At 43.6% G+C, this 22,212-nt stretch overlaps 1 protein-coding gene across 1 annotated transcript; it reads right to left on the bottom strand.

Annotated features, from left to right (window-relative positions):
• Nucleotides 1-233: 233 nt before the first annotated feature.
• On the bottom strand, nt 234-22,200 carry si:dkey-192l18.9 (F-box/LRR-repeat protein 7). Its single transcript, XM_056363804.1, has 4 exons — nt 21,894-22,200; nt 17,410-17,499; nt 2,766-3,383; nt 234-1,705 (listed from the first exon to the last, which is right to left on the bottom strand). Exons 1-4 carry the CDS (start codon nt 21,928-21,930, stop codon nt 969-971), a joined length of 1,482 nt encoding a protein of 493 aa, XP_056219779.1. The 5' UTR covers nt 21,931-22,200; the 3' UTR covers nt 234-968.
• Nucleotides 22,201-22,212: the final 12 nt, after the last annotated feature.

Genomic DNA, 22,212 nt, shown 5'->3' with positions numbered 1-22,212 from the left:
CATACCTACTGTTTATGGAGAACAGGTTGATTTAAGCAAATAGCAGGAAAGCAGGAAGTACTTTTTCCCTCTCTGTGCACACTGCCCTCTGAACCGAGTCCTTAAAGGGGAACACAACCTTTTAGAAATCCATATATGGTATTTCTAGATATTCTCAGTTGCCTTTCTTGTGCAAACCTAAATCCTTTAAGACGGTAATGAGGGGTTGAGTAAAACACTCGCAGTTGTGGAAGCGGATTTTAGAAGAATTTTATTGGCACAGTTATAGCAGCAATGTGTTCTTGTTTATTTTCAACAATGGTCCCATAACAGTTTGTTTTCTATTCGTTTTGGCTATCAGTAACCTTTACTTAAGAGAAATACTATGGACAAAATCTAAAACACGACGCTTTGAGCTCAGTTGAAGTGATTGTCAGTACAATTGCATAAAGTGCATATGCACACAACGTAAAGAAAGTGAAACTGAGTATATTCTAAATCACCAGATCTGCTGTGTTTGCTGCTCTGTAGCTACATTCTTAGTGGTTTAGTCTGAAGATACTTGCTGTTTATAAATAGATGCAGTAATGTATGGTTATGATTATGATTCAGGGCCTTAAGGTGATGATGAACTTTAAAATAAAATATATTACAATGCTTTAAAATGGTAACACAACTGTACCCAGTGCTCAGTGTTGTAGCATGTTGTTACGTTGCAAATTGTGATGTTGGCAAAAACAAAAAAAGAAAGAAAAGAAGTAATATATTGAAATACTGTACTTCTCTGCCTTTTTACAGATAAATACGTTAAATACATTCTACTGAAGTATTTTCAAAGGACAGCATTAACAGTCACAAAGCGGATTTAAAAGAGACAAATTCTGGCCAGTATTGCACACCAGTTTTCAGCCGCCAAAACTCTGCCAACACCATAGCAGGAATATTAGAACATCCACTTGTCAGAGGACCAGTTCCAAGGACGCCGCGCCTCAGTAGAAAGCGGGGTTCGTATGCTCGATGACACAGCGCCGGCAGTGGCGTCTGACAAACCGCAGAGCCTCTGGCGACACCTCGCAGTCCTGCACGTTGAGAAGCTGCAGCTCGCAGCAGTTGGCCGCCAGAGCTTTGAGTCCTCTGCCCGTTACGCTCTCGCAGGCTCTGAGACTCACTCGCCTCAGGCCTTGGCAGTACATAGCCAGCTGCTCCAGCCCGCTGTCGGACACCAGCGGGCATTTACCCACATCCAGAGACTTGAGTTTGGGGCAGCTCCTGGCCAAGTGGCTCAGGCCGTGGTCTGTCAGCCCCTCACAGCCCCTCGCGTTCAAGTAGCGCAGTCTCGGGCAGTAGCGAGCCACGTAGCGCATGCCCACGTCTGTGATGCGGGTGCAGTGGGCTACGCTCAGGTAGCGCAGGCAGCCCTCCAGTCGGGCGACTTCCCGCAGGCCGAAGTCGCCTACCAAGCGGCAGTCACTGAGACTAAGCTCCCTTATTGAGGGGCAGTGGAGAGCCAGGTGGCGCAAGGCTTCGTCTGTCAGTCTGGTGCAGCGGCGCAAATACAGATGCGTCAGGCGGGGGCAGTGGGAGGCGATAGTTCGCAAGCCCTCGTCCTCGAGGGAAAAGCAGTCGGTCATGTCTAGGTAGTGAATGGAAATCTGCTGGCCGTGCAGAGTGGACAGCTGGAGTGAGGCCTCCTGGGTAAGGCTGATACAGGTCACCTTGGAGCAGCCTGGAGGAGGAGGAAGGAAAGGTCGTCAGCTCAAGATGATTTAGAAACGAAAGGATAAGTTTACAAATGTTCAAGTCTGTCTTTAAACAGCAAACCAGGTGTCCATACGAACACTGGCCTTATGTGTGCCTCTAATGTCCGCACTCCTTGCTCTCCAGATGTTTAGCTGAAGCTAAGTTGAGGCTTTAGCACTGTTTGCCAAAGTTACAGCCTTTTTCAGTATCTGTCCAACTCAGGAAGGAAACACTGGTTGTGTTAATTTCTTACTAAAAAAGACTGTAAACCACTCGATTTAGAGATAGATTAGATAGATACATAGATAAAAGCCTGATATTAGCTTCAGATAAACTTTAGAAAAGCTAAACTGTGGATTTTGTCCCCTGATACTTTCAACAGAAGGATGTTGAGGAGGCTGATTTAAGTCGCCATCGGCCACTAGAGGGCGCCATAGTAAAACCTGCTGTGTCTGGCTACGTGCTTGAAGCATGAAAACATTTTGAGAGCAAGCAACTCCAAGAAAACCAAAACCTGTGGTCGTTCATCAGGATAAAAATCAAAGGCTGATGTCCTTCTTAGTTACAAAACAGATTTGATTTCATTATTTTTGGCCTCTCAAATAAAAACCGCAACTTTTTCAAAAGACCTATTTTTGCAACAAAGGGCTTACTTCCTGGTGCTAATGGTGCAGGCATCGCTCTGCCACCGGAGCCCTGTCCAAGTCAATGTTATTTGTGTCACTTCCTTAATGAAAGCAGCAGACCAGCCCTCTTACTCATGTTGAGGTAAGTTCTGCTTTCAGCTAAAGACAGTCTTTCTTCTCCCACATGGGAGCTTAAGGTTGGCAGAGCTTCTCCCCGCTCCTCTAATGATTTTACCAGCTTTAGAAGAAATGAGACTGGGGAGGGCTGAGAGGAGGGATTCTTTGAGGTAAATCCACACGTGCGTGATGTAAGGTAGCGGCCACTCCTCAATAAGACTGCATAAACCTGCCTTTAGCCGCCAATGAAAGACGGATCTTACAGAATATGACATGCAAGAAATGCTTCCTTTTTTTTTTTACCTGAGAGGTTCAGGTGTTCCAGGTTGGGGCAGCGGGACACCACCTCAAACACAGCCTCATTAGAGATGTTATAACAGCCAGCGACCTCCAGGCGACGGAGCTCCGGGCAGCACTGAGCCACCACGTGCAGCCCCCGGTCGGTGAGCCTCTTGCAGCCGTTCACCACCACCGTCTCCAGGGTCAGACACACGTTGGGGGTGTCCTGGCACAGCCGGTGGGTCAGGACCCTGATGGCACGGTCAGCGTGGAGCAGCTCCCCCGTCAGCCGGACGGTGCCCCACAGCCTCGGATCCCACGCCAGGTTGTACCAGCGGCGGCACACGCGGGCGCAGCGGCACAGCTGATTGGTGGGGAGGTGGGAGAAGATCTGCAGAAGGGTGTGGTCGGGGAGGAGGTCGATGGGGGCGTGGTGGTGGGTTTTTGACTGGCGGGAGCGAGTGTGAGTGCCGGGCTGGGGGTGGACCACGGCGACCGTCTCGGCGGGGGCAGAGGAGGACGACGAGGAGTTGGTCTCATGGCCGTTGCTGGAGAGGGCGGGCGAGGAGAGAGAGGAGGACTTGGATGGGAGAATCAGACCGGGGCTGGGGGTGCTCAGAGTCCTGGTGCTGGAGTCTAAACCTGAAGAGAAGGAGGAGGAGAAAGAGAGAAAGAGAAAAGAGAGAGAGACAAAGAGAGTTAAAGCCTGAAGTCAGTAATAAAAACTTTGTTTGAAATGACAGTGATTCCCACTTTTCTTCTGTGCTGTGACCCTTTAAACCTGACGGACGTCTGCTCGTCCTGTCACATGTTGCACACGACAGATTTTCACAAACAGACTTCGTGTTTTCAAAAACCTGAAGCTTCGGAGTCTAATCTAATCCTGGTTTGTCGAGTGTGAGGCCCAGAAGCTTTCTGAGCTACAGGCCCGGTCCACTGTGATCTCTAAGCAGTGTTGAGACTTTTACTGCGATCTCTACGACTTTCTCAGAACAATAACTGGTGCAAATACTCAGAACCTTTTTTTTTTTTTTTTGCTCAATTTCCGAATCTGGCAAATCGGAAGCCAAGATCAGCGTCGTCCTGTTTCCACTTCTGTTAATGGAAAAATCCACTCTCAGATACATTGTTTAATATCATCAATCTGTGACATGAAGTGCATTCCAAGAATAATTTTGCAATGAATACTGTAACCTGACTCATGCACTTATATTTCCACAAGTAATTTCCTCCACTTCTTAGAATGACTTCTGACAACTAAAAACAGTCCTTCAGTGACTGTATTTAAATGTGTGGGTTTTACAGAGTGTGTGGGGGGGGCGGCGACAGCTCATGGTGACGCTGCTGGTAAGACCGAGAGTAAGTGTTTCCATGCAATAAAAAACTAGCTTAGCATCTTAAAGAGATACTACTAGATTTAGTTTGCAACTCAGCAAAGTTTGGGGACTTGCAAGAGACAGAAATCAAGACTTTTAGACCAGACAATTTACATTTCATTGCCCTGAAAGGCAAGTGAATTTTTTATTTTCTTTTACCTGGATAATTTTTCAAATTTTCTTTTTTTCATCTGTGGAAACAAAAACATATTTTTTTTTTTTTTTTGTGGCAAGTGAAAAAAATATTTTGAGTTTAAAAATAATAAATAAATAAATAATAAATAATAAAATAATAAATAAAAAATAATAATAAAAACCCCTTTCCTTTCAGGGCTTCTGGTAGAAAATGCTCGATATTAATCACTTACATTAATTCCATGAATCTTTGCTGCATCTGTGCTAGAAATGAGATAATGTCACATTATATTTGACAGTTATTTGTGGAAGGAAGAAAAATACACAAAAAAGGCCACAGAACGAAGTGCAGGGACTGAGGTGATGGTGCCATAGCCACAGCAGCTTTTATCGTCAGTGAGGGGGAGTTTCCATCGGTGTCGTTATCATGTTTTTGGGGGTGTTTGGGAAAAAATGTGTCACATTTATCTTCCAGGCGTTTGGGCAGCAGTCACAGGGCCTCTTCATCGGATGAACTCTGCAGCTTCAAAGCGAGCAGCTGAGGAGTTCGGTGCCGGGGCTAACAATGTACGGTTAGCCCTGTGTAAACACTGAGGCCCTCCCGACAGATGTGCGCTGATTGCCGACCATTGGCTGAAGACGCAGCTGTGAGAAGCGGTGGCTGGATCCCATCACTGTGGCGTGAGAGGACGGAGCCTCAGTCTTCACTGGATGAAGCGTTGGATCTGATTCCCGGGGTCGACCCATCACACTGGGACACTGAGTGCTCTTCTCTGATGCTATCTGTGTCCCGCGAACCCCCCCCCCCCTCAAAAAAATAAAACCAGTTCTTGAGGAGTTCATTTGGATTGATAGTCATCACTAAAAGCATTTCAAGAAGTCACGCTTATGATGTCACTTACAGCTGTCAAACTGTGAGTTCATAGGCTTTATGAAGTCTTATCATCTTTCAAAATAAAAGCATCCTGTTGTGAGACAGTAATAGTTCCGCGATGATACCGGAAAATTCTCTCGAGTGAATCGTACTCATAAAACACTTACAGATGTGTCGGAGGGAATTGTGAAAGGCGATAAATTGTGGTCAAAGATTTTCACTTGACCATGTGGCATTAATGTTACACCTTTCCAAGAATCAAGGAACCTTTATGGGAACTCAGGAACCTATACAGAACCACTACCAAAAACACCAACCGGCCCTTTTCCCACCACAAGAACCTGTTGAGGAACCTTTAAAGGGAACCTCACTTGCCTTTTACAGGAGGAATCTACTTCCTACAGTCGATGCTTGAACCAATTGATCACCAACGAAAACTTTTCTAGGAACTCAGGAGCTTTACCTGCATCTCGACCGCAGGAACATTGTTCCAGTGGTTCCTGGATCTTGTCTAATCTTGGTTTTTAAGGGCTGAACTGGACTTTTAATTCCTCATTTTGTTCCATATTTCAAGAAATACTTGCAATTTAAAAGCCTGAGCCACCTCCGGGCGTTATTATCAGCTTGCAGGGTTGTATTTTAATACATTATATTGTCATCTGGACTTTTGCAAACCTGCGATTTCCATATTAACAGTGTATTAACTTACATTTCTAGTTGCAGTCATGTAGATTGAACCGTAATTGAATTGTGTTGGCTTCGGAGGCCAACAGGCAGCTGCTTCTACACAAGCGTATGTCAGCATCTGCATGACAAATTGACAGCATCCTGCCTGTCATGTGGATTTGTGTGCTGAGACAGACAGCTGGACAGCGACACCGTCCTTTTCCTTGCGGCCGTCCTGCAGGATCTGTATTCCAGACCTTCGGCTCAGTCCGCCTCTGATGACATCCACAGGCTACGTCCTCCCGGGAACATGTCCTCCGATTCGCAGCTACTTTAAAAACGGCCTCCTGTGTGCCCTAAAAGTCTCACTCGCGTCCAAACTCGAGCAAAAATAAGGAAAGGCCGCTCGTCCAAGACGCAGCGAATCTGCAGCAAAACACATTTTATTCAGCTTTCGTGAGGTTGTGGGATTTAATCGTTCTTGTGGGAAACGACTGACCTCAGGTTTAATGCATCACATTCTTGTGGGTGGTCCGTCTATGATTAGTTCAACTATAAATGTGTAGGGTTCATTTCCTTGAGGTCATCTAGCTTATCTTGGCCCGCGTTACTCTCATTTGGATTTCTCTCATGATAATGCATTTTTTTTTTTTTTTTTTTTTAGCTTAATACAAAGGATTTTATGGTCTGAGGCCATTATAAACACCTCATCTATTTCAAATTTCACACACCTGTGCAAATATGCCATGACAGTGGTGCTCCTTGGGTTTTTATGTTTATTCAAGTACATTATAAATATTGCAAGATTCCTGAGTTAATACCTAGTGTTTGTGGATTTATCCAACATGGCTGGAACCACACACTATGTGACGTAGAGCTATACAAACAAGTGGAAATCAGTATGTTTCTGGCATCTGGTGCATGCAACTCCATTTCATTTTTAAAAATAAAAGAAAAAGATGATGTAACGGCTTCAATCAGCGATCAATCCTGCAGCATCACAACAAGAAAAAAAAAAAGGTTTACACAAGCGTCGCGTTGCCAAAATCACAACATCCAGCAGAAGATCAGATTTTCCACAGAGTGCAGGCGTGACACAGACACACTTCTTGAGTCATTAGTTTTGATGGATGAACGAGGTCCGAGCTATCATGCCACTGGCCAAGGAGACGTTTCCAAATTGCGTAATTACATGTGTCGCTGATCAACAGAGTGATCCAAGCCGTGGAGAAAAACAGTGCTACTACTTAAGACTACATCCAGCCCCCCCCCCCCACCCCTGTATACCAGGACACACTGTCACACAGCTGGTGGGGAAAGTTAAATGAAGACAGATTCACAGATGCTTAGTTGAGGTGGATTTTGGATAAAGATAAGACGTGGATCACTTTGAGGAAGTCCAGGTGTTATCTATCTGTTTTCTGGCTGCATGAGACGCCTGTTTATCCAATCACAATTAACGATTGTTTGACAATAAGCAATGAGGAAGTTGTTGACAACGATCTTACGAGTGAAATATTCGCAATATTACTATTATAGTAAAGCTGCCTATCCCCTTTAAAAGTCAAACAAAAACAGTTTTCAACTCTATTGTTCAGCCTGGAAGCTGAGTCTCGACCCTGACCTCACTCAAGCGCCAGTGACTACCTTTTAATGGAACTTTCACGAGTAAGAAAACCTTGAGTCAGGATTGTTATTGTCAAAACCCCCCCCCCCCCCAAAAAACGAAGTTTTCTAGGATTAATAATGAAATTCAGGCTCAATTTATAAGCCATCGTGGATGAGAAGTCCTAGAAGTGCTATGAAATCATAAGAGCTACCGAGCTTGCATGTCGCCATGGCAACTAAGCAAACTTTATCCGCTAATAAGGACCATCTGATGCAAGTGAAAGCTCCATACAAAAAAGAAAAAAGCTAGTAAGTGGACCTCGGGTTAGGACTGTTGGGAACTGTGTGGCCACTTCAGAGCATTTTACCTGCAGCTCCAAACTCCAAAGCATGAAAAGAATTCACTTTTCTTTAAGTATTAGTTCCTGCTGAAAACTGAGCAAAGTGAAGCAGAGGTGTTGTGTTTTATATCTCCGTATCACCGCGGACCTATCATTAACCGAACAAATACCGTACAGCTGTTAAACGTCTCTCGGAGGCACGGCGAGAGCAGATGGTGGAAGACTCAGCTTGGTTTAGGAAATCAGAGGAGAAACAGTGGAACATCTGGTCTTTGCTCTGGACAAAGAACAACAAGAGCAGTGGTGAAATGAAAGAGAAACTCATGCATTTTGAATGCGCATATAGCCACAGCAAGGCATACTTGGCTGAAATCATTTGCCACTAATACCCAAATCTAAGCTGATCCACAGCAGCGCCGCAGCAGGATCCCATTAACATCAGCTACAGCCTGACTTCTGAGACACATCTGGATCGTGCTTTGATACCAGAAGTTCAATGTAAATCAATTGGAGTGATCACTGGAGCGACAAGTTGCCTGCCCGCCTAATGAAGAAGTGTTGTGTGAATGTTCGGTGTTATGTCGCCTTAATGACAAAGACCTGATGAATTAAAAAAAATAAAAAGTAACGCACAAAAACAGATTTTTAAGGGGAAGCAAAAGAAAATAGAGAAAAGAAAGAGGGAAGATAAATTGGCAAAAGCGCCTGCAGACTTTAGCAGAGACAGAGACAAGTGCACAGGCAGGGTCAACCCAGACTTTGACGCAGTCTGGTCATAAAGTAAAGCTACAGGGATTCCTCTCAGGATCTTGCAGCGCTGTGAAGCTCTGCTAAGACCCTGTCTGGAGCTTGTAGGATTATTACCGCTGCATCTGGCAGGACAGACCAATCCATTACCTCAATGCCATTAGGCCTGTGACATGTTCCCCCGCTCTGCACTGTGACTCCTCTCCGCCAAGAGATGCTCATTTTCTTCCCGTGAGTCAGAGACTCAAATCCGGAATCAACACAGAAATGAGGGGGAAGTGTTAAAGGTGAAGTATCAGCTAATAAAAAAATAATAAAATAAAAAAAACAACAACCAGGCAGTGGGGGATTTGACTGAAGGAGAATCAGAAACACAATTGATTTATCAGCAATAAACGGTTACGTGGAAGGGAAACATCTGACTGAGAGAGAGAGAGAGAGAGAGAGAGAGAGAGAGAACTCCAGGGATAAAAAACATCTGGGTCTGTCTCAGGTTTTATTGAATACATGGAAGTTGATATTACCGTACAGTGTGGCGGCTGGGCTATCAGCAAAGCCTTCACTACAGGAAGGTCTTGCGTCACAACACAACCCAGAAAGACAATAGGGGCCTGCTGGTTCCTTTACAATGTGCACACTCGGACAGGAAACAGACTCCTTAGCTCCACACAACCCCCACACAGCTCCTCTACTTCTGGACTGCAGAGACTCTCACACTCACTCAGTCCACGAGATCCTTTTTTCTTTTTCTTTTTCTTTTTTTGAAGCTCGCGCAGCAACAGATCTGACTCATGCATTCGCCAGGAACTATAACGCTCTTTCCCCACATCACGACTAATTTCCTTATGGGAGTTTTCCGCCTCTTAAAGCCCTCCTGTCTGCTCGGAAGACACAAAAAACGTCTCCACACTCTGCCCTCGTCACTTTATAAATCCTCAGCTGAGGAGGACAGCAGACGCCCCGATATCCTAAAGGCAAATTCAAAAACGAGCCTTTTGCGTCTGTCCATTCATTACAGCACAAAATTTCCAGGATGGAGATGACAGTTAAGGCTCCACGAGCAATTTTGGCATCAGTCAAAATTGATCTGACCTTTGGCAAATTACTGAAAATTCAAGATGATGTCTTTTTTTTTTTTTTTTTTTTTGTCAAGTTGTTAAATCAAGATGTCAAAGATGGGGCGAATCATGTGCATGAGGTGCCTCGCTGTACAGTTTATCCTTTTTGGCAGTGGTGTGTGAGAAGGGTTAGAGTGTGGAGTGACAGTCATGTTAAATGACTGAGGGTAACACACACACACACACACACACACACACACAAGCACACGCACCAAGATGAACTGCACATCAGAAAGGAATGGAAAAGTGAGCGCTGGCCCAAACGGTTGATTTGGTTGTGATGAGGAGCAAATGTAATGATCTCATGTGGTTAAAGCAACAGAACAAGAGAAGTGCTGGAACTCTTGCGGTAATAAACTCCTGACAGAAAAGGGTTCACTTTAACTCCAGAGGGAGGTTATAATTTTGTCATATATGTTAGAAGTGCAGTTTATAGAGGGGACGAGTGCAGGACCGTCATGGCAGCTACACATGATGACTCTAAAACTCCAGCAACGCTTCCACTGCAGCATGCAAGAGAAAAAGAAATGTATAAAACAAGTGACGTTAGGCCCAACCCATCATTGCAGAGCAGCCCCATTGGCAGATATGTATGTGTTTGGATATGATGCATGATGAGGGCCACAAGCCGAAACGCATCAGTCTAATAACAAAGTTCTTCTGTTTACTTTAAGTGTTGCCGGAGTTTCGACCTCCTTAGACATTTTTCCTTCCTCTGTGCACGTTGTGCCAGAAACCTTACACCAGCTGCACATCACAGTCCTCTCACCAGGCTTCCCGTTTCCCCCCAGCTTCTTGTGGTTATGCTAAGCTAAACGGCTGCAGGTACTCATCTTCATTTTTAGGATATTTCATCTCATCGAGTTTTCAACAAGAAGGTGAACAAGTGTATTTCTTAAAATGTCAAACTGTTCCTTTAATAGAAGATCCTTTTGTGTCTTTGTCATTTTAATTTTAATTCAATTAAAATCAGAGTTATATGTCGATATATATATATATATATATAATAAAATATTTTTCCCTTTTATGAACATTCATACAACTAGTTATCGAGGACCTGAGTCATCAAAAAGGTTTTAATAGCAGCCAAAACAAATGTTTCCTCTTTCTACTGCAGTTAAAGTCAAACTTGTTCTATATGAAAAGAGCCAAGTTATACACAACCACAAATGTTCTTAAAATAATATGACTAAGTGTACAGCCATGCTAGCAGCTGTATGAGGCTGCACTCACGGGTACGGCTGTGCTTTGAACTGCATGCTACGCGCTAACGGCAGGAGGTTCACAGGCGCAACATGACGGTGCTCGATGGAAAGTGAAAGGACCAACAAAGTTATGACAGCTCAGATTAATGTGTGTACCACACATTAACTGCGTGGCAACAGTTGTTGAGATGTTTCAGCTCGGACCAAAGGTGTCGACTGACACTGACGTCCCCCAGGAGCCGTACCGTTATAGCATGGCTAAAAAGAGCGGGTTGCTCTTTAAAGACATGGTTCTATAAAACAGAACTGATAGAACCGAGACTCCCTGAGGAACACCGTCCAGAGAGAAATTTTCCTCTCATTTTTGTACCATTGCAGCTTCAGCCACGACTGACACTTCCCTCGTTACGTAATGAAACAAACCACAGTATGCGAAGAGGGGAGGGGGGGAGTCTAATGTGTCGGTTCAGCCTGTCCTCTATAGCGTGGTCGTATCGCCACATAAAAGCCCCGAAAAACCCAGGTGTGTCACAGTGAAAACATTAACCGGGCGAGCCAAAATCTTACAGGAAGCAGGAGCGTGTTTTTTTTTCCCGGCCCAGGTGGCACCTTTCCCAACTCCTGTCAAACAACGCTGCTGTAGTAGAAGTGAAAAATGTGACCCTGTGCATTGAAAACAACGAGGCCAGCGCTTCCTCTCTCTGAGACGGAGGACGAGAAGAACCTGGGCAGTAATCAGAGAAGAGTTATGAGATGGAGAGCTCAGCTTTCTGCCCCCCCCCCCCCCCACCACCACCACCCCCACCACCCCCAAACTCCTTTAGTAAACTGCTTTCACTTGTTTTCTTTTTTCTTTCACCGCCTTGTTCTGCGCTTTTTCTTTTTTTTTTTCTTCTTCTGCTGAGATTTCCTGGCTCTCCGAGAGCGGTAGAAAGGAAGGGGGAGGAGCGAGGACAGCTGATGGAGAAAATCTGGGGGAAATAGCATTGGCATTCTTTACTTCTCTGTCTTCTCTCTTTACGTAGACAATTTCCAACGAGGATTAGAAGTAAACCGCTGATATTTCTCATTACAATTGCTACAGGCTTGTTGAAAAAAAAAGTCTTAAAATAACTGCAGGCTGCTGCTCTGTGTCCCGAGTCAAAGCGGTGAAAAGGGACAGATTCTTTTTTTCCAGCAGTGCGGCCTGCAGTTTATGAGCAGAAACTTCTCGAGGCCGTGAATCTATGTGCATAGAAAAACCAAGAACAATCTCCGACATTATTTCCCCTAATCCTCCATAAGATAGCCAATCACCTGCCAAACATTTCCCCCTTGAAACAGATGTCTCTTCATCTAAACAAACGCCTCCTGCCTGTTTGAGAACTTCCAACGCAGCTGTAGCGCAGCAGAACAAATGCAGCATTAAGTTTCGCCGAGGCCTCAGAAAGATAAATTTGTCACACCAGCTCCAAGTTTGCCCAGAGTTGTTTAGCTTACAAGAAATGCTGCGGTAATGACTACAGATGAATGATAAAACATTTTTTAAAAAGTTATATTTACAACTCAAAAGTGCAGGAGAACAGGTTAAATTTACTCTCTGCAAAAGGGGGAAAACGTCCCGGCAATGACACGCACACACACCTCACTGCAGCCTCTTTCATGTTTGGCACGGCGAGGATCAACAGTGAAACACTATATATCCGGTTGAGTAAACACAAGTAAATGGGTCATTGGCGTGCGAGGTTTCGTTTGCAGATGAAGTGTGAGGGATTTGTTGCCCTTGGGAGGGCAAACATATTAACATGATGGAGACAGGGGGGGGGGGGGGGGGGGGTTTCTGGTGGGGCTGTTTAGACTGGACAGCTGACCCTCACAGCGTCTTCGTGGACAGCGATGTGGGAATTCTGGGAACGCAAAGCGATTAATATTGGGAGTATTTATTGTTAGAATTAATGCGTGTCCTTTCGAGAACGCCCTCCTTGTAGCCCATAGGTCGTTTGTGCAGCAAGTTATTGCGATGATGTTGCGTTTTGTTGCTAGGCGACACCTAGTGGTCGTGGTAACTATGACAGGAGCGAAGGGAAAAAGGCGTTCCCATGCGAAACCAGCGGCTTATATTGTAACCATGACGACAAAGACCGTCTAATGTTGAGGAAGCACTTCTCTTTTTTTTTTTTTACCGAAACCACGATCTTTTCCAAAACCTGACCAAGCCGTGACCGTTATTACAGTAACCACTGGCAACAACGGTAGGTTGTAGTATCGTAACCATGACAACCGAGGTCCGGTGCGCTGAGCTTCTCAAATGTGAGGATTTGCTGCTTTTTCTCTTTTCATATATGATAGTAAATGAAAAATCTTTAACTTTCAGACTGTTCATGCCATTTTTTTTCCCCCCACAGATTCTTAAACATTTTATGGATTAAATGATTAATCAGCTGTATATGAAATAATCAGCAGATTTATTGACAGTGGAAATAATTGTTGTAATTAGTTCCAGCTCCAGTCTGTTTCTGCAGAGCTACAGAGCTGTAATGACTTTATGCAAATACAAAACATAATCTAAAGAATGTGTGTCTGATAAGCATATAGAGAACTGCATATAGATCACGGCATGTTTACAGTGTAATCGTTTACTACAGCGTTGGGGGGGGGGGGTAGAACGGAAGGACAGCGTTATCACTGTTTGGTTGGTCCTCGCCGCACAGAGAGGAAGGCGTCATGCTCATTGTTCCCACCGTCGCCTCCTGCGCCTCTGCTACCTTCCTGGTGCCATTATAAAAACGTGTGATGACCCCAAAAAGCATGGCCGCTTCGGCGAGACCGACACACACCGCTGCGAGTCTGTGTTACTACACTAGTGGCTAAAAGCTTTGGCACAAGCTCCGACTGATGCAGCGGGATCAAAAAAACGGCCCCTCGAGAGTTACAACACACAGGCTGAGCGACTCAGGGTGCTGTTAGTTCTGCTCCGGCCATGTCTGAGCCACATTCCTAAGGTACCCTGAGTTCGACGGTGCCAAAGCAAACCCTTGAGGCCCAGACGGGGTCACAGTGTAACCCCTGCTGGGAGATACTCAATTTCATCCCACAAGAAGGATTTACTGTCCAGGACTGTGCCTTTCAGTCTGCAGCTAATAAGCAACTCAACTGGGTCAGGCCACCACAAGCCCGTCTAAATAATAAATGAAAACAGAGACACGTTGCAAAAACTTGCCAGATGACTGCCCAGCACAGTTTGTTTTTCAGGACCAGAATGAGTGTAACTTCCTAATGTTGATTTTGCGGCGATAGATGTTGGAGCAGTGAAGGGAAGACAAGGCGATGGCCTACTTTCCATCCTGCATACTGACATTAGGGCCCGGACAATAACTCAATGTTACGGTTTATTGACTTTGAAGCCACTAAGTCTGGAATCGTGAGGTGAATACAGCATCTCTCGGATTCTTCCGATGGCACAGGTTTTTGTTTTGAGGAAGAAAAAAATAAAATAAAAAAAGAGCGAAACATTCCTGGAACTGGTGCCGTCTCCAGCCTTTCACCGCCAGTGTCTCTGGTTTGGATCTTACACGTATGTATTTTTTTTTTTTTTTTTTGAAAGAAGAAATAACACAGTTCTTCTTTTACTAATGAAAAGTTGAATCCACAAGAATAAAATCCACTCTCGCTCGCCTGGTACGACCTGATGACTATGATGATGTTCGTTAATGTTGCTGCTTCTGCCACTGTGTTTCAAGCATTTATCATTATATCTATATAAAAGTTACTAAACAGCAGTTCTTTAGCTTCTGTAATGTGACAGTTTTCCAAGTTAATATGATCATATTGGGTTTTAATTTTAACAAAGTTCTCATGTCAAAATGAACGATTTTGAGAAGATGGTAATAAAAAAGTTTTTAAAAATTAATTTTAAGTTGTATTTTATGAGTGTAAATACCTAATAATTCAGATTTTGCCTTATCTGATGAAGAAAAGTTTTATTTTTATTCAGATTAGAATTGCATCAAGTTAAATTAATAACGCTGCAGCTGCAGAATGTCAGTCAGGAAGAAAAGAAGTGGTTTGTTCTTCAGCGATAAAGAAAATGTAGTTTTAACAGCAACATGTCCAGCTAAGTAAAATCATTATATATGAATCATGTCACTTGGAGAAACCCTGGAGATGATCTTTTTCTTTGACTTTGACTAACTAACTAACTACCTAACTAACCTTATTAATGCCGTGACATCACTGCAGCATGAGGAAACTGTAGGCCCTAACATGAATACTCCCAGTGTGTGGTGGGGAAACAGCCCAGACTGCTTCCTGATTAGTTTAGTGGACCACAGGACGAGGTGGGCAAGGACTGTATGATCTGCCACTGCGTGTGTGAGTGTGTGAGTGTGTGAGTGTGTGAGTGTGTGTGTATTTGTGTGTGTGCACGTGTGTGTCTATGCTTTTTTAAGGAGGGGGGATTTGACTGTGGCCATGGTGGTTCCAGACCATGTAATTACTCCCACTTAGCATGGAGAAAAAAATAACAATTTCAGTCATAACACAGGAGGGAAATTATGGTTGGGAAGCCACTGGCCATGAACTATACTCTTGTCTATATATTTCTATCTTCACAGGTTGTTCTCCAAGTGGACACATTCAGGACAATTATCGATTTCCCCAAAAATACTCTGGGTGCACGTCCAGCGGTTCTTCAATGGACGGATCCAAGTGAGTCAGCATTTCCAGTGAAGCCGAGTGAAGTAACGGTAATCAGCCTTGTCCGCAGATCACGGTGCATTCCACTCTTTATTCGGCGAGGTTAATCAGTAAATTAACCGCGCTAAAATAAACTAATTGACACACATCTTGCGTGAAACCAAAAGAGCATCAGATGACTCGTGAGGAGTTTTTCGTTTTTTCTCTCTCTCTCTCTGAGAAACACCTTGAAATCTTGAAGCTGAGGGACAGTTATAAACACAGGCTGTAGCTGCTATTTGTTTTCTTGTGGGCAGCTCCAAGCCACAAGAATACTACATTCATCATGCCACAGCAAATTTATGATTGGTGATGACAATGCACGAGAGGATCAGGGTGAGTGTGTGTGTTTATGTGTGTGTGTGCATGAGCGTGCAAAACAGTCGGTGACTCACCGGTCAACTCAGAGGGAGAGGGAGCGCGGCACGAAGGGAGACGGTATCTATGGGGGCAGGGGGGTTGATAAGGTCTTTGATCAATAACAATGACTCAGCGTTTACTTCACCGAGTTCTGAGGTTTCATTTTCACCGTGTGACTCAATCTCTTTCGATATTTCCTGCCCAGTGGAAGTTAAACACACGGAGATAATGAAGCGCAAGATGCTTTATATTGTCATGTACGTTTTTAGTGATAGGTGACATTAGCCATGAGATATTTAGAAGAGGCTGCAAAGCTGATGAAAACAGGTCTGCTAGTTTACATTAACAATGGATGAATGTGAAAGGTGTCGCAGACGGTTCTGTGAGAGACTTCGATCGGTGATTTAGCTCGTTCAGTGTCTTGATCGTTAAATACCCACGTCTTCTGCAGAGTCGCGGATCTTAGCGGGTTTTTTTTGACCGGAGGAGAAGGGGGTTAAAGTTAAAGTTAGCTGCTAGCTGGTGAACAGAGCGGAGCGGTTCATCAAAATGAACACTTAGCCATGTCAACTTTATGAGTGGATATGGCCCCAGTGCAGTTTTCTTGTAAACAAAAAAACAAACAAATGGGGGCCAACACATGTAAATATTTACTAATACATAGTTTTTTGTTTTTCTCAGAGATTAAAGGAAAAATATGATGGTTTAGTTTATTTATTTAAAAAAATAAATAAATCATGAGTATACAAATGTTTTTCATCCAGAAAGATTTAAGACAGTTGAGACATAGCACCTGGGATTGAAATACTTTCATTTTCTCAGCTGATAAAACGACTGACAGTTTGTTAAAGATGCATGAGAGGGATCCACGTTCGGAGACAGGTGCTGACAGGAGGCTTCAGAAGTCATCCGTCAGCTGCAAAGTGTTTCTGAAGCGTTACAGCGAGCCGCACAGTTTACATTCATAACACATACGCTCCTGACAAAGAGGAGCGGCTCCCTGCGTTCACTCGCTGCCAGGGTTGGACGAGCGCCTGGGCAGGCGGGAGCCAGAGAGCTGCATGGAGAGGAGTAAGAAGGGAGCGTGAGCAGAAGGTGAAGCTCTCCTTCTCCTCCGTCTCCGGCAAAATCCCTCTCGCCTTCCTATCTCCAGCACACGCACCTCCCCTCCCTCCCTCCTTGGCAATGCTTTGAGCCTGATACGACCACAGTTTAGATAAGCATTCTTCTACAATGAGAAGCCAGAAGTGGGTTTTCTTTTCTTTCTTTTTTTTTTTTTCTTCTTCTAAAACAAAGCCCAAAAAAATGCCTTTGCTTTCTGGGTTCTGATGGGAGCCGAGAGTTTGTTTTCAATTTAGGGTTATCCCAGGAACACACAGGTTTCTCTCCAAAAATAGGCAGCGCTGAAAGTGGATGAGGAGGAGAAAAAGAGAGGGGCGGGAGGAGGAAAAGAAGAAGAAGAAGAAGAAGAGGAGGGTAAAGGAGAAGGGAGGGGAGTTTGGTTAATGAGCACCAGATGCCTTACCTTCGGTGGTAGCCACATTCTTTGGAGCTTTAGTTGGTGTGTGATCTGTGCTCGAACTTATGTCAGAAGAGATGCTTGAGCTCCCTTTACCTGCAGGGGGAAACGGGAAAGAAAAACAAGATTGCTGGGACATCGAACTGCAAACTTTAAGATGACTTGTGTTGCATCACTTTTACCGTCATATATACAGAATGTAAGCTGAAAAAAACATTAATCTTGTCGCATAAAAACATAAAAACGCACTTTTTGTTTTGATGCTTAAATGCTGAAGAGCGTCTGTCCGAGATAAAGCGGAATGGTCGCTTTCACGACGGTAAAGAGGCAAGAAGTGTATGGGATTATAAAGCCCATCAGTCTCTGCTTTCATGACTTTTATGTTCCTCAATTTTGGATGAATGGTTGGCCTTGGCACATGCACAAAGTCTCTGCTGGTTCGTTTGAGTAAGTGAAGAATAAAAGTCTCTCAAAATCCCCTTTCAGCCTTCACGTCCTTGGAGGAAACACTCCTGCACAAGATACAAGCAATCACTCTATTTAATGAGTGATAAATTTCATGTATCATCGCCATACGTCTCAGCTTGTAAGTGCCACATCAAAGTGCTTTTTATGACGTTTACATGAATGTAAGACCTGCTCCTTTGTTTGCATTATTGGACTGAGAAGTCGGATTTCTCCACAGTCACACACAGGAGAGCCACATTTCAAAGACATATTCTCTTCGATGCCTCTCTGAATGCCTCTGCTGCCGGAGAGCGACGGGCTCGACTGCCATGGTGACTGCAGGCAGCCCCGTGGAGCAGTTGTTTATGGCATTTTACTCCTCTGTCAGTTCATAAATGCAGCTTTGTGGCTTTCCTGAGACTTAAGTATGAGCCTTTCACCAGGCACGACAGGGCCGGAGAGGTATTCCCAAACAGTCACACCCACATGCGGATCAAGTGCAGCAACCTAAACAGACCGGACAGCTCCTGAAATAAGCAGTAAATATGAAAGCTCGTGCAACTTGTGCACAGCCACACCAAAGGCACATATGAAGTAATAATATAAAACCAGCGCGGCTCATATTGAATGAGTACGAATGACATTTTGTGGTGACATCACCGAGCCGACACATCTGCTATTGCTCCTTGAAATGACTCAGACCACTTTTCTAATATCTGAGCCCGAAAGCTGGGTCAAGTCGAGCGAGTATATTTTAATATCTAGCTGGTTACGGGATTTCTGTCCCGGGCGCGAGGATCTCTGCGGGGCTGTTTGCTTGACGCATTTTGGATCTTTCATGGAAAAAACAAGTTTCAGAAAAGCTCCTGCTTCCTGTCTTATTGCTTATATAATGTGTTGGTGGAGGGCTGCTGCATAGTTGTGACCAGTGTGTAATTAATTGTGGAATCACACTTGAAAACAGATGTGGACCGATTGACCGCAGAATTCAGCACTTGTAAATAAGCCACTGGCCTGAGACACTGTGAGGATGATGATACCCTGAATACTACGCAATATATACAGATATATACATACTGTATATTGTATCTGTGCTGTATAATGTACATAATCTATAAAGTTATAATCCCTTGTGATTGTCATGAAATCAAGTGATGTCATCAGTGATGGCACCTACGCATGAGCCATTTGAATGGGAGCTACTGCAGCTGCAACAATAAATCAATTAGTCGATCAAGATAAAACTATTTGGTGACTAATTTGACAGGTGATTAATAGTTTTAAGAAACAATTTTCTCTATAATTCCAGCTTCTCCAGTGTCAATAGTTGCTGGTTTTAAATATTTGACTTTTGGAAATTGCGATGGACGTTTTTTTCAATATTTACTGATCAGAAAATCATCAACAGTAATAGTCAGTAATGTATAAACAGTAGTTGCTGCACTAAAAACAATCTGAGATTGTTTGGTTGCACTGTAAACAGATACACCAGTTCCTGTGCTGTTGTATCTCTGACAGAGAAGACCGATGTGAACGGGGGGATTGAGGATTAAAGTGGAATTGATGCTTCAGCCAACAGCCATGTTGCGGTGAAGCACCAGAAAATGCAACAACCTCTAATCTGATGCCCATAATTCTTACATTTTGACTGCTAAATTGTTAATTATAAAACATATCAAAAGCTTTTCTTTACTCCAAAAATCTCTTCACGCGTCTCTGCACTTTCAACCAGAAACTGTAAAGCTAAGACGAATGTTTTCAATCTCAAACTCATCAAATTAATCCTAGTGAGCACACTAAAGATGTTTTCACTGGGGGGAGTTTGACATCATCCCCCTAACATCTGGTGATGTCACATTAACAAAAAAGCACAAAAGACTGAGTAGTTCTACTTTAGTTTAATGAGAGTAATGTGTGTCTTTGACAAGTGCTAATTGCATAGTAAGGTATAACAGTGACCATGTGAGCCACTGGCAGTGACTATTGTGCAGCGAGAATAAAGTCTGCACAGTCTTTGTCATATTTCTCCCGGACAGGTGATTTGATTTTGGGTTTTGTGATATAATCTGTTCGTGTACCTCAACGGGCCGGATTCCTAGGTGGAGCTGGAGGTCCACATGTTATTTTTAACATCATGAGATCCAATCTTTTCTCTGCACTTATTGACTTAGGAAGAGAGCACATTGGAATGTTATTTATACAAACATTTCTGCTCCGGAGACAGAAATGATGTGTTTCGGTGCAGCGGGGCCACGGTTTCTTCTGAATAACTAATGCCGAAAAGATTACATCTTAGATGAAGAAGACAGTGGGCGAGAGGGGTGGAGAGAGGACAGAAGGGGTACTATGAAGGGGTAATAGGCTTTGTTCTTGTTGCCTATAGCAGTGAGGGTGAGTTTGATTTTCCTGCTGGGTTGGTATTCTGGGATCATTAATGCCATGTTTGGAGATTTTTATCAATATTGTGGTACTAGAGTGAACGGATCCAGATTTTGGTCGTCATAACATCATTAGAAAAATGCCTAATATTGTCTTCCCCTGGGTTTAAGCTTCTAGCTGAGTGAGGCGGACAGTGCAGTGAATGCTCTCCCTGCTTGCCCATAATCATCACGTTATTAATTACTTTTTTTGGGGGGGGGGCTGTAATCCAATATTGGCACATTATTGATATGGAGGTAACAGGCATCTGGAAACTGGCACCAGAGGTATTTGTATTTTCCTTCTGATCAGATCTAACCTGTCCTCTCAGAGACCCTCGGCTCTTTCGCTCCGCCCACCGACAACATCCAGCAATCAGCTGCGTCCCAAAACATCCCAAACACTTACTGAACAAAACCAGTCACCTTTAGGTGCAGCCTGAAAGAAACCACCTCAGGGGAGGGGGAGTTGCTGCTAACACTTGTTAGCGTGTTGTTCATCATTGCAGGTATTTTACATCTTTTCCAACGTGTCTCTAAAGCAAACACTGTGAGATACACAGTGATCATATGGCACTGAGGTGTACGTGTGTGTGTGTGTGTGTGTGTGTGTGTGTGTGTACACAAAATGGCCCCCAAATCAAACAATAGTAGGATAAAGAATTGTGGACAAAAATCTCAGGAATTGGCTCTTATCAAGATAAGAATGACTAAGTGCCCACAGACCTAAACACTAGTCCTTTGACCCACCTCCACTAAACCTGCAGAAACCTTTTCTTTTCTTACACTTTTTCTTTAAAAACAAACATACAAGCCATAAATTAGGCTACAAGGTGCTGCCTGTTGAACCTGCCAAGTCAGCTGTTGTACGACTGATTAAAGTGACTCTTACAGACTGAAGATATCTCCTCTGTTACTGACTTCAACTCAAAAAGCCTGACACTTGTGTCAAATAAGTTTTTGTACATGTCACCTCATTCAGTTTTATTATAGCACAATGTAAACTGCCTTTAACTGCAGATAAATAGACAATTAAAAGTTAAATTGTGGGTAAAAAAAACATATTAGAGTGCGTGGACTTTAAGTTAACTTTTATGTTGTACATTACAGTTCTTTTTGTTTAAAAAAGAAATAAAAAGGGGGCTTACAGTATGACCACCAGATGTCACCCTATATCTTAAGGGTTGAATATAAAACGTTGCACATCTTTAAAAGTATTTTAAAAACTACGCAATTAACAGTCAGAAGTCGCCACGAGCTCCGGCTCGTACGCTTCAGGGTTGAGACGGTTTCTGGAGCTCGGTGTTAAAAAGTTTAAAAACTTCACTCAAGATAAGAGAAGACTGACAGAGAGAAAGCCAAAGATATAGAGGGAATGTGCTAGTTTTAAGCTAGCTAACTGATGAGAAGACTCAAGCTTTAAGGAAGCTTCAGACCAATATAAACTGCACATTGTTTTCTATTTTTAGTTTAGAAGGAGTCAGATGAGAAACTGTTGTAAATAACGGTGAAGTCTTTTTTAACGTGGGGTTTTTTGTTGTGTTTTTTAAGGGGGGGCGGTTGATACAAACTCGTTCTTCAAAGGGGAATTCAAATAAAAAGAAAGTAGTAATTTTCAGCACTTACCCTCGCTTCCATACTGTTTTCCATTGTTCGCACCCATTTTAAAGAATACATAATCTACGCGCAAAACTCGGGGGGTTGTCAAAAGGAGTTAAATTCCAGAGAAAAAAGGACAGTCTTTCCATAAAAGATATGCTAGACAGTCAAGAGGTTTTTCTTTTTTGTGTGTGTGTGTGTGCAGGGCCGCTAGCTCTGACTCCAAATAGTTAATCCAGATGTTGAACAGAGGACGCCTCAGCATTACGCAAACCTAGAATCCAGACTTGAGCTTCCAGCGGTGCAGACTTTCTATATCTGAACATCCACAGACACAGCTATACAG

This window comes from Seriola aureovittata, chromosome 20 (assembly GCF_021018895.1).
Source record: "Seriola aureovittata isolate HTS-2021-v1 ecotype China chromosome 20, ASM2101889v1, whole genome shotgun sequence".
Taxonomy (NCBI): domain Eukaryota; kingdom Metazoa; phylum Chordata; class Actinopteri; order Carangiformes; family Carangidae; genus Seriola; species Seriola aureovittata.
Note: the sequence above shows the minus strand (reverse complement) of the source record. Positions and strands in the feature narration are given on the sequence as shown.